Source organism: Pseudochaenichthys georgianus, chromosome 17, assembly GCF_902827115.2.
Source record: "Pseudochaenichthys georgianus chromosome 17, fPseGeo1.2, whole genome shotgun sequence".
Lineage (NCBI taxonomy): Eukaryota > Metazoa > Chordata > Actinopteri > Perciformes > Channichthyidae > Pseudochaenichthys > Pseudochaenichthys georgianus.
In genome coordinates, this window is record NC_047519.1 from 36,581,781 (window position 1) to 36,594,784 (window position 13,004).

The 13,004-nt window shown below is 41.9% G+C and overlaps 1 protein-coding gene across 3 annotated transcripts in view; it reads left to right on the forward strand.

Annotated features, from left to right (window-relative positions):
• The window catches only part of LOC117462324 (zinc finger E-box-binding homeobox 1-like), a 67,113-nt gene extending 56,560 nt beyond the window's left edge, over positions 1–10,553 (forward strand). For 2 of the 3 annotated variants that reach the window (XM_034104500.2, XM_034104502.2), the window contains exons 5-8: positions 1,546–1,672; positions 1,946–3,726; positions 4,267–4,441; positions 7,300–10,553. In XM_034104500.2, coding sequence (XP_033960391.1) covers positions 1,546–1,672; positions 1,946–3,726; positions 4,267–4,441; positions 7,300–8,021 — 2,805 coding nt within the window. In that variant the 3' untranslated portion in view covers positions 8,022–10,553. The remainder of the gene's footprint in view (positions 1–1,545; positions 1,673–1,945; positions 3,727–4,266; positions 4,442–7,299) is intronic. The other variant, XM_034104501.2, reaches the window with a different exon arrangement.
• The last annotated feature ends 2,451 nt before the right edge of the window (positions 10,554–13,004 follow it).

Here is a 13,004-nt window from a genome sequence, read left to right on the forward strand (position 1 = left end):
TACCTGGTAATAAACCTGTTTCTGATTCTGATAAACTGTGGGCTGTGACCATTAACCGGTTTTACGGAGTCTCAAATATAAAGAGAGTCTGGTTTTTAAGGCTGGAAAAATCTTACTATATAAGGTTTATTTGGTACCACTTTACAATAAGACTACCCTTATAAAGGATTCATAAAGGGTTTATAATTAGGTTATCAATTAGGTTGTAAACACTTTATTAATCATTAAGAACCATTTATAAACCAGTTCTAACATAGTTTTCATACATCAACACAGGCTCACTATTTGGCAAGATGACTAAGCCTTATATTGGCTACTTAGCGAGAATCAACTCAGTGAACAACAGATACCAAGGATGCTGGCTGATGAAGAAGACGAAGTTAGCTAGGTAGCCAATATAAGGCTTAGCAGCACAGATAAATGTGGGCTCACTATTTGGCAAGATGACTAAGCCTTATATTGGCTACCTAGCTTACTTCGTCTTCTTCATCAGCCAGCATCCTTGGTATCTGTTGTTCACTGAGTTGATTCCCCCCCATCCATCTTGATGTTTCTTGGCATCTCTTTATGACCATTAATTTACGAGTTACTAACATGTATAGTTGCCAAAAGGGAGCCTTGTTGTAGAGTGTAAAACACATTAATGAGTTATTACCATTTCTAATAAGGCTGAGCAGCACGGATACATGTGGGCTCACTATTTGGCAAGCAACCGGTCACAGTCGCCCTGTTTATCGTGTCTTATAAAAGCTTATTAATGATTTATAAAGTGTTCACAACCTAATTAATAAATTACTGACAAACTATTCGTAAACCGTTTATAGGGGTAGTCTTATTGTAAAGTGGTACCGTTTATTTTTCTCTGGAAATCTTATATTATGGATTGTTTATTTGTATTTCCTTTTTTGTATTCAGATTACAAGTTTTTACTATTATATCTCCTTTACTTGTACTTTGAATTTCCAATTCATATTCATGACTATTAGCTGTGTTTAAAGGGAGATTTGGTTTTGTAACTGCTGGTCACCTGACAAAATAATCTACGTTAATATTATTATTTTGAGTATTGTTTTACATTAAAGTACAGCCTGATTGTATTTCACTGCTTTATATAAATATTCAATAGAAATATGAATAAAAAAAATAAAAACAATGTCAAAAAGATAATCAATGTTCCTTTTAAACTGACACACAGTGAACATGAATACAATCTAAAGGTCAAAGCTTTTACCACTCTCTTACATTTGATTCTTTACCCCCATGAATGCTCTTGCTAACAATAGACAAATTAAGACTCTTTCTATGTTACGGACACATCTGGTCACATAAAACTTCTTTACTGCTTTTTATATATATGTGTGTATACATCCCTATAGTCCTCATAGTGTGAAGACATCAGTTTGATTATATCCGTTTAGATTTACATCCTACTTAAATATCGCTGCTTGTTTTGCACTTCTGGTTAGATGCTAACTGCATTTCGTTGTCTTAGTACTTAGTACTATGTGCAACGACAATAAAGTTGAATTGAATCTAATATTACAGCGCCACGTTTCCCAGTCGACAGGTGGAACAGGAGGAACAGGTGGAACCCGCAAGTTCAAGTGTACCGAATGTTCCAAGGCCTTCAAGTACAAGCACCACCTGAAGGAGCACCTGCGCATTCACAGCGGTGAGCTGCCGCTCTCTCTACTTCACTTAAACGTCACCTATTGTGCAAAATCCACTTTTTCCATGTCTTTTACACATACATATGTTCCCCAATATGTGTTAAGAGATTGGGAAAGTTTCAGAAAAGAAGACCCGCTCTCTTTTTGTCCTGATCCATCTATATAAAAATATCTGAAAATGAGTTTATCAGATTTGGCCACTTTGTGAATCAAACACATTTTAGTTTTGATAGAGCACATTTTTTAAACAAAGATTCTCTGTCTGCCCCTGTTAGGTGAGAAACCCTATGAATGCTCCAACTGCAAGAAGCGATTCTCCCACTCAGGCTCCTACAGCTCCCACATCAGCAGTAAGAAGTGTGTGGGTGCAGCACCCCCCAATGGCGTCGCTCGGACCTCGATCAAATCCCCCCCACCCACCACCCAGACAACACCCATCGTAATTGCTCCAGCGCGCAACATTCTTAAAGAGAAGACTGAAAGCAAACCCCTCCAGGAGCAGCTGCCCATCACCCAGATCAAATCTGAACCTGTGGAGTACGAGTGCAAGCCTGTGGCAGCGGCAACGGCAACTTCAGCCGCTGCCAACGGGGGGACGGAGCAGCCGGCTCCAATTACTACCCTGCCCCCGGGGGTGGCTATGGTCGTACCCACAGTTGGCCTCATGTCGCCCATCAGCATCAATCTGAACGACTTGCAGAATGTGCTCAAAGTGGCGATGGACGGGAACGTGCTCAGGCAGGTGCTGGGGACAGCTAACGGGCTGGTGACGCAGGGGAAGCATGGAATTGTACTCCAGCAGCCCCAGCATCAGATCATCAGTCTGCCGGCCTTTGTGGATCATGACGGCACCACGAAGATCATCATCAACTACAGCATCAGCCCTGCAGCCGCCACCACTGCCACTACCCAGCCTGCATCGTTTTTTGCCAAAACCAATCCTGCTCTCCTTCCCACTATCATCACTGCCGCAGCCCCCACCCCCACCAGGACAGATAGGCCTTCAACCCCAGAGGTGACCGACCTCTCCATTGTTAAAAGAGAGCCAGAATCAGTGGCCATCACACACATGGAGACAGAGGCCGTCAAACAGACAGAAATTACATCAGCGATCCGATCAAATCCAAGGCCAAAAGTCAGCAGCATCAGTACATGTTTACTCTGCGATGACTGCCCCGACAACCTGGAGGCGTTACACCTCCTTCAGCACCGTAAAGCAGCCAATGGAGAGGCTGTTGACTCGGCTGCTTTGGACCCCTCGTTCGCTGCTCTGCTGAGCGAAGCGGGAGTCACGCTTGAGGAGCCGCCTGTGGACGATCTCCTCTCACTCCTCAAGACGTACTTCGCCTCCGATGCCAACCCCAGCGACAAGGAGCTGACAAAGATCTCAGAGTCTGTCCGTATTCCCGTTGATGTGGTCAGAAAGTGGTTTGTAAAGATGAACTTTGGGAAAAATGCGTGCAGATATGGAAATAAAACCACAGCAGTTTCAACAAAGACTCAAACCATGAATTCGATCTCAGAGGATCAGAATGGAGAGGCGGAGAACGACAGCTCCAAAGAAACATCCAACCAAGCCTCATCACAGTCTGGCAACTCTTCTCCATCGGACTCTTCACCACTAAGCCTCAACACCGGGGACCTCGTCATCGTTAAGAGCGAGCCAGAAGACCCAGAAGACCCAGATGCCCTGGACTCCCAGGCCGAGCCGCTCGACCTCTCCCTCCCTAAACATATCGCCGCAGCATTAGAAACGAGCAGGACTCCTGTCAAGCTGCAGGAACATCCTCTGAACCTGACCTGCCTGAGGAAGGAGCAGCTAGAGGGGCGGACCATCTACATCACCACGCCTCAGAGTGGAGGATCTGTCAACGTCATCACTGCCGCACAGCTGCCCACATTGGTAGCCATCGCCAGTCAGGGCACGATGGGCTGTCTCAGCGCCATCAACACCACCACAAAACGCACCATCCTCATCCCACAACTCACCTACACCTACGCCACTACGGCCGGCAACGCCACTGGAGCCAAGACTGTCGTGCTCAACGGCCATAAGGTTGGTAGTGTTAAGATAAGATGAAATATGATTGACCTTTATTAACCCCCGTGGGGAAATTCAGTAGTTTAACAGCAAGAATGAAAATCAGGACAACACAGATTCACACAGATTAATACATTCAAAGATAAGATATAATACAATTATAAAATAAGAAATTAATTATATTAAAATGAACATATTGGGTCATATATACATATTAGATATATTTACATGTATGTGTGAAAACAAACATTATTACTAAACATTATGTGTTGTATCTGTACCACTACCACTAATCTGACCACAGATCAGCTCTGCAAAGACAACTTAGTCGTAGAAAAGCCTTAACATTCACAGTCATGACCAGAGAATCCATTTAAACAGGGATCCTAATTTGTGTCTGATATGTGTAATATGTAATGCGCTCTAATAAATGTAATTAATTATTATTATTATTATTAGCTCTAAACTAATTATGGTCACTTTAACTTTATGCCCCTACACATGGCGATTGATAACGTGACCACACTGATAAATGTAATTTTCGTCCATACACAGCTGGAAAAGAAAGTGGACAGCGGGTCGGACGGCGTCTCCACAGTGGAGGAGCAGAATGACTCCGATTCACTGATGAAAAAGCGACGGCTGGAAAACGGCTTCTACCCATGTGACCTTTGCTCCAAAGTCTTCCAGAAGGGCAGCTCCCTGCTCAGGCACAAATATGAACACACAGGTATGTCTTAACATTGAAAGTTGGCTCACACATGGTCACTAAATATACTCAAATGTCAAGATTACGAGATTCAGGGTGGGTCAGAGTACAGGAGAGTAGCAGGGAACATCAGGCTGAAGGTATCGGAGCTGAACACGGACAAAGTAAGCAACATCAGGCTGAATCATAGCAGCTGGTAGCGGCTGGGAAGCAGACTGGAGGCGAGCAGATGCCAGGCTCTGAAACTCAAGGGGAATTGTCCGGAGTTAAGGCTGACTGCTGAAGGTCGGGGTGAAGGATTGAAGCTAGCTGACAATGACATAGACCAGCGGTTCCCAGCCTGTGGGAGGCATTGCAAGTGGGCCGCCAAATAATTTGCAAAACATTAGGATTTGTGTGGAAACATTTTCATTATTACATTTTTTTATTTTATTCGAACCTCCTTTGCTTTCTCTTTCTTGATCCTCCTTAGCAACGGTCATTACAGTCCTTGACGGCGGTCTGTACTACTGGATTAACAACGTGTCACATGTTCTGAATTGACCAATCAGAACTTTATTTAGCATCCATGTTGTTTATGGTTGAATGCAGGATGCGAACATTTTTTAGATTCTTAAGTGGGCCCTGAGTTTAAAAAGGTTGGGAACCGCTGATATAGACACTAACTTACTAGTTCGACTAAGTCTAGTTTCATTTATTCGTTTTCTGTTTTCCTTTTTAGCCCAAAGATATTTCTAGTTCTCAAACCTGTGACTTTACATTTTACATCATCTCTCATTAGATGGTATACTTTTTATGGGACAGCTGGCCTGTAAATATAGCAGCTCAGAAGGATCCTCAGTATTTATCAAGATGAGACCCTTGAGGTGAATTAACCCGATCCCTCAAGCTCCAACTACACTCACATTGGAATGTGTTTCTTATTAAAGTCTGTGAACGGTTATCTGTGCGCCACACTACTGTGCATAGGTGTTGGTTCAGGCATGACGTCGTCCACATAAACAGAAACCACAGACAACTTCCCACGCCCTGTCTAACAAACTGTTCTTCAGGGCATTGTTTTACTGACTGACTTACTGGGCCAGCTTTCATTTAAAGAATGAAAAACACTCTTGTTTACCTGCATCCTGAAGAACTTAACACTCCTTTGTCACCTTAGCAAAGATGGAGAAAGGTTCTTTAACCAGCATGACTCTTATCTTTATGTAAAAGATATAAAGATAAGGTATTTACCATAAAGCAGTGGCTCCAAAATGTTCTGGTTTGAATGCTCTTAAAACTTGACCCCTTGTCATCTGTTGAAAATTGAGGCGGCATCTCTCTGCAGTGTTTCCCCTAGGTTTACTGCTTTGGGGGGGGGGCTGCCAGGGCGGGATGAGGGCAGTCTGATGATGGCGATCCGTGCAGGGTGGGGGGGAGAAAGTTACTTTGGTTTAAGAAGTGGGGGGGGACACAAAACTGGGTTTCTGTGGGCCCTCCGCAATGGAAATAGTTCTCGATTTGAATCCCTTTTCTTGCCTTTCTAACAAAGTATTTGTTAGGACTATGGTGCAATCCAAGAAAATGTGTAGTTTATAATGCTTGGCAAACTTATCTAATATCCTCTCCATGTGAGCCTGCTTTATTTGGTGGACCTCACATCCTCTAGGGCAGTGGTTCCCAACCTGGGGGGCGCCAAAGATCGCAGGGGGGGCGCCAGGCCTCAGATGATTTGAGGCCAAATATCATATTTAGACTTTTTTTTTTTGTACATATAATTGTAAGGCAATACATGATTGTCACTAAAAGCCTTGTCTCTTCATTACAATAAAATATAAAAAATAATTGATTAATTAATTTTAATAAAAATTCAAGTTAGTATTAAAGGAATAAAAAGACAGAAATGTATAATTCTTTCTTTAATATAAATGTTTCTTCTGCCCGTAAAGTGTCCAAACCGGGCTTGTCTGGATAACCGCATTTTAAAAAAATAGTCATTGTCCATGCCGGTTTCAGTTGGATTATTTGTCACTGTTGCTCCGATCAGATCGGTCTCCTCCATGTTGTATATTATTTATTTACTTCACATTCGTCCAGTTTGTGACCGTAGTTGTAGCATTTTTGAGACTTTTAAACTTTAATTATCGCTGTTGACCCCCCCCCCCCCCCTCGTGTGTGTGTGTGTGTGTGTGTGTGGGTGGGTGGGGGTCAACAGCGATAATTAAAGTTTAAAAGTCTCAAAAATGCTACAACTACGGTCACAAACTGGATGAATGTGAAGTATGTTGTTAAAGGAGGATGAAAGCGTAATTAAGGAGCACTATTGGAGTGACTTTGATGGTTATTGGACTCAGGATTAATTAATTTGGATTCCCGCTGTATGACGAAATTAAAGGACGGAAAACAATAATAATTAAATGCATCAATCTGGTGCATTTTGAGCACAAGTTAAGAGATTTGTGGATACAGCTCAGTGGCATTGAGATATATATTTTTTAAATCCTCTGGAGCAGAGAGAGGAGCTGTGGATTATTTTTATTGATTCATGCATCAGTGTTTCTTAGGGTCAAAAACACTAAACTCACAACTTTAAATGAAAGCATTTAGTTTATTTAATAAAAGAGCACATGTTCAATGTGAAGAGTGACAGTAGATATAGATTAGTTGCAATTTGGTGCTATATATATATATATATATATATATATATATTTCAGGGGGGGCACAGGGCTCCGTTGGGGCTCCGTTGGCGGGGCGCAGCGCCCCTCCAAGACAATGGTAGGGGAAACACTGCTCTGTATATATGCCATAAATCACTTTATAGTGACTTTAATCTGACTAGTCTGTGTTATATTGCAGGCATAGGCAGTTTGAGTCTGACTCTTTTTTTCTATCATCTGCAGGAAAACGGCCCCATGAGTGCAACATCTGCGAGAAGGCCTTCAAACACAAACACCACCTGATCGAACACTCGAGGCTGCACTCCGGGGAGAAACCCTATCAGTGCGACAAGTGCGGGAAGCGTTTCTCTCACTCCGGATCGTACTCCCAGCACATGAACCACCGCTACTCCTACTGCAAGAAGGACGGTCCAGACACCGGCTCCGGCGCGGGGCCACGCAGTGTTCAGTCGGAGCTCGGCAGCCCCGGCACCGGACTGCAATCGGACAGCCGGACCACGACCCCGCCCTCCCAACTGGACTCAGACGAGAGGGAGAGCGAGGAAGAGGACGACGACGATGAGGCCATCTGTATGGACGACATCCGGGTCGTGCAGGTGGATGACGGCGAGTGCGAGATCTACGAGGGTAACTTTGACGATACCGACGACGAGGAGGAGGAGGAGGAAGAGGGAGAGGAGATTGTGGAGGGAGACATGACAGAAGAGGAAGAGGCGGAAGGAGAGAAGACGGGCAAGGAGCTTGCGTCTGATGTGATGGAGATCGAGGTCGGGGACCATCACATGGACGACGAAGAGATGGAGGAAACAACCGAAGAAAAGGAGGAAGCAGCAAGTGAGGATATAGAAGAAAGTGCCGACTGTGAAGCAAATACGGACAAAAGCGTCAGGGAGGGGTCAGAGAGCGCCGAACCCGCAGATGAAGTGGTGACAGACGCCAAATAAAGGAGAGAGAAATGTCTTGGGGACAGCTCGAATGCCTCGGTTACTGAAGTCGAGTTATCTAAGACAAAACCGCAGAAAAATCCACAAAGTCACGGCGGTTGCCTGATCTTAACGGTCCACTACTGTGTACAAAAACCCAGGTGTGCCTGAACTTGAAAAAAGTAAAACAGTGACTTTTTTTTTCTTGTGGAAATGAAATAGCCTATCAGTGTTAAAAATTGTTTATAGAAGTACAGATTTGAAACTCACCCATCAACTTGTTAGACGTGTTACTGAACATCCCAGGTTGTTTTATTGTTTGTTTGTTTTTCATTTCGTCAGTGTTACTAATCTTGTTTTTCTTTGAAAACATTTTAACCTGTAAAGATGAGAAAGATTTCTATACCTTTTTATTGCCAATGAAGTTTCCTAAAATCAGTATTTTATTGAGTTCTACGAACAAAAACCTCTGCACTACAGTATTCCTGGTTTACCTACGGATACATGCCTCATGCATTGTATGCCCTTCAGTGTTATATACGTACACTAGCTAGCGAGATGTTGTTTGTGTTAGTGTTAGTCTTTGCTAGCTAGCATTACTTTTGTTTTCAGTTTGACTGTTAGCCTTAAGGAAAACAAAGTATTATTGGGGAGGGTTGTGGGCGGGATGGGGAGTCTGGGAGCAGAAGGTGGCTTCCGTATGCCATAACCAAATGTTTCCTATCAGGGAAGGTGGAGTCACGACCTTAAAGCCAGCATCAGGCGCTCATGTTTAGCAACCCGGCGCAGCCTGAAATGGGTGGAGTCTCCAGGTGAAGATTGAAAGGCAGCCTCCACCTCGATTGGCTCAGCTGTGGTTCCAAAAACACATGCGCCCACTCTTACCGAGCTTCTCCTTATTTCTGAGTCAGTGTTTCAGTGTTACTAGCTTATATATGAATTCATACTGTATGTGAAGGAACAGGGCTGTTCCCTGCTCCACCCCAATGCCTCCAGCCTTATGCAAGACCTGTGTGCTGTTAAAAGTGCCATTGAACAGTGTTATCATTTTCTTTCCTCACACATGTAGCCAGTATTATGTCCCTCTGTTACTTACACAAGACCCATATTGACTAATGTTTGGCGACTTGCACAGAACAGCTGATTTGTCACAATTGCTCAAATATACTTCCTTGTGAAATGAATTGAAATATTTTAGGGACTTAAGGAGAATTGTGGATGACACATGAAAACTTGGAAACAGTATTAGGGTTTTAACTAACTTCAAGTGACATTTATATTGGATTTATTAACACTTTCTTTTTCATAAAGTTACAGAAAATAGTTTAAAGAGCCCAAGATGCAGTCTTCAGATGTCTTGTTTTTGCCGGAAAGTAATGTTAACATTTAAATATATTAACTTTACAGTTATATAAAACGACAAAAGCAGCAAATCATCACGTAAGACAAGCTGGATATCAATCCATGAGTTTACTAAAATCTTATAATATGTGGAAAAGTTTGCGAAATACAGTCCAGACTGAGCTAACCTGTGGATATAAAATACCTTGTAAATTTGATATAATCAGTTGATGTTTAAAGCTTTTTTTTTAAAGAATATGTTGGACTTATGTCACAAGTCAGTTTAAATATGTTTACATAAATATACAAAACCATTAGTGATTAAAATGAAGGATTTTTAAATTCAGCCAAACGTGTGCACTTGTATTCAGATGGTTAAAAATAAGAAGGAAGAGTTATGGCAAGCTGTCCCGCACTTCAGGTAACAAACGTTAGTGAATGTGGCCTATGACAAAAAGTGTTTTCAGTTGCTTTTACCGAACAGTGTTTATAATATTTGTCTGTTTTAATTTCTTTGTTTTTTCATGTGTGTCCTCTGTATGTTTTTTTTGTTTTTTTCAACAATGGCAGTATTAGAACCCTTTTCACAGATAAAAAAAAAATGTACCCGTTTAGTTTTTAGAAAACCTTTTTATATTTATGTGTCTTATTTTTATATTTTCTTTTATGGTTATTTATTACACATTGTAGTGTACATTACTGTAGTTTGAATTGATACAATAATATATTTTAGTATGAAAAACAATCTCAAGACAAACAAAAAAAAAGCCCACAATGTGGTTCTGGGAGCTGAAGTTTGTTCTAACAAAAAACAAAAAAACATGAGAAAACTTGTATTCTGTAAACATGACTTCTGTTTTAAGCTTAAGAAAAAAGACAGGAATGAAATGAGAAATAGAAACTGTTGTGCATCCGCGCTTTGCGTCGTTCTGAAGCTACTGAATTCTGAACTCTGTGATTTTAAAAGCATGAGTAGTTGCCGTTTTAATGAAGGATCTTGTTATGAAGCCTCCCTTTTTATTTCGAAAGCCAAATTAAGATTGTCCCGCCACAATGTTTTTCTGTTCTGTGCCAACTTGTTCCATTGTACTGTCGAAGGCTGCATACCGTTTGTTCTCACCCTTTGTAAATCCACTGTCTTTTTTGTATTGTTTATATTTTAGTTTTGCTCCATTTTTATGACTCCCCATCACAATAAAATATAAGAAAGTATTTCCGAGTTACTTCTTTCCCTTTGTACTTGGTATTTAAGCAATTTTCCACAAGGCTGCGATGTTATATTTAAGGAAGGACGGACATGTGATAACAAGCAGTTACTCATTCTTGGGAGTCCGGAGGGCTGATAATTTATTCCGGCAAATTACCCAGACCTACCAATTGACCGAACAGAAGTTATTGAGTCTATGTAAGTTTACTGCTTGGCTCAGATCCACCAACGTCAGCAAAATCTCACCTCTATTAACTCCTGGAGAACCAGGCTCAATTAACTGCTGTTTCAATTAAGACGACCCGCTAAATCTGTTTAAGCGATCCCGAAGGATTTTGATATCAGTAATGAGGTGTGGCCCTACCTAAGTGTGAGTGTGGCAGGGTGCAATCTTACCTTTGAAGCAGGAGAGGAGAGCGCAGATGTCTTTTAAGTTGTCCCAGTCCAAAAGGTGGGATCAGTTTATTTGAAGAAAAATTAGTCCACACTTATACAGGGCTTCTACCTTCTCTTGTTACAACATGACAATCCTACAAAACATATCATGCTGTGGTCATGTTCTAATATGAAACCTCAATTCACAGTTTTACATTTATTACACTAAATTGTAACTTCAACTGCCCAATTCAGTTGTGACATTTAAAATCGTCCAACAGAATTTAGAGGCATCCCTCATAAATGACCGGTGATAATAAAAAGCACATTCAAACTGTCATTCAACGAATCAATTCACATCAATTCCCGCATGAATTCGGAGGAATTTCCTCACAGGTGGCAGGGTGCTAAACTTTCAAATCCACACCAATTCATTCCGCATTCAACAAATCATTTCGTATACACATCTAGTCCCGCAAGAATTCGGAGGACCTTTCCTTACAGGTGGCAGGGTGCTAAACTGTCAACACACATCAATTCATTCCGCATTCAACAAAGAAATTCAAGCGATATTTACCAAGTTTGAGAGAACCTTACCGAGGCAAACCCCAGCTCTCTAGGGAGAGAGCATACCAGGGGAACCCCCCCCCCCCCTCTTTCGAGTTTGCTCCCTCTCTGCTAGTGTTTTTATGCTCGAAACAGGACAGAAAAACCTAAAGACACCACTTCCATACCCATATTTGTGGAAATTGGGCATGGCCTCTGATGTACAGGACTGGACGTGTCCAGACATATTCTATGGCTATATGGCATAAGACACACCTTTTTGGGGGCTCAGTCTTTCTCCAAAAAGTCAGGAGCCCCCACCCTGTGCACTGCTGTGGGGGAAGAGGGAAGAAACGGTCTCCTCTCTCTTATCAGACACCCATAAACCATAATAAGCCTTACACACTCAACTTAACAAACAACTTGTGTTTTGTTTATACTGTAAATAAAGAAAATCATAAAATATGAAGCATTTTCATAGTGGGTTATACAAGAATATAATTGATTATAACTAACTTTCGGTTTAAGTATTTAACCTAATATGGAGATCTCAACATATCCTTGGAAATCGGACATAACCTACTTCATTTTTTATGTCAATTTTGAGCACGTTGGCCGTTATTCCCCGGGTGTCTCATGCAGAAACACTGACACCAGGTGGCCGGCATCAAACAGAAAGTTGACCTCAAAAAGCAACAGGTAAGGGAAATTACATATGCTTCAGCCTGAAGATATACAATTTATTTTTTGAATACAATTAATTAAACCAGTATTAGATCATGGTTGTGAAGTGGTTGGACCAGCAGCAAATGTATCTGAAAAAGTTAGACAATGTATCTACATATCTATATCTATATCTGTCTGTCTGTCTCTAAAGCCCTCCATTTATATATTTGAGCTCTAAAATGAGCCCATTATATGTTGTTGAGAAATGACCCCGAGGAATGCTTTTGTTAAAGGTCCCATGTCATGGCCATTTCTACTCATCATAATTCCATTGGTCAGGTCTACTAGAATAGATTTATATTGTGCAATTTTCCAAAATCACATTGGTTTCTCATACAGCATCTCTGTATAGTATGTGTATTCACCAGGTACTGGACTCTCTGTCCTAAACGGCTTGTTGGAGCTCCTGCACCCCATCCCTGTGAGCCCAGTGTGCTCACAGGGCTTCCCTCCACTGGCTTCCTGTCCATTTTACAGTTCATTTTAAGATGTTATTGTTTGTTTTTAAATCGCTTAATGGGCTGACCCCTCGGTACACCTCAGACCTTCTACAGGTGTACACTCCCTCAAGGGCTTTGAGGTCGGCTGATCAGCTGCTGCTGGTAGTCCCAAAAACTAGGAAAAATACCAGGGGAGACCGAGCCTTCTCAGCGGTAGCCCCTAGGCTCTGGAACGACCTGCCCCCCCATGTCAAATTTTCGCCCACCCTTCAAACGTTTAAGTCCCGCCTGAAGACCCACCTCTTTTCCCTCGATATCGAGTCAGTTTGAGTTATGTTTTATCGATTGTTATGCTTTTATTTGTCTGTC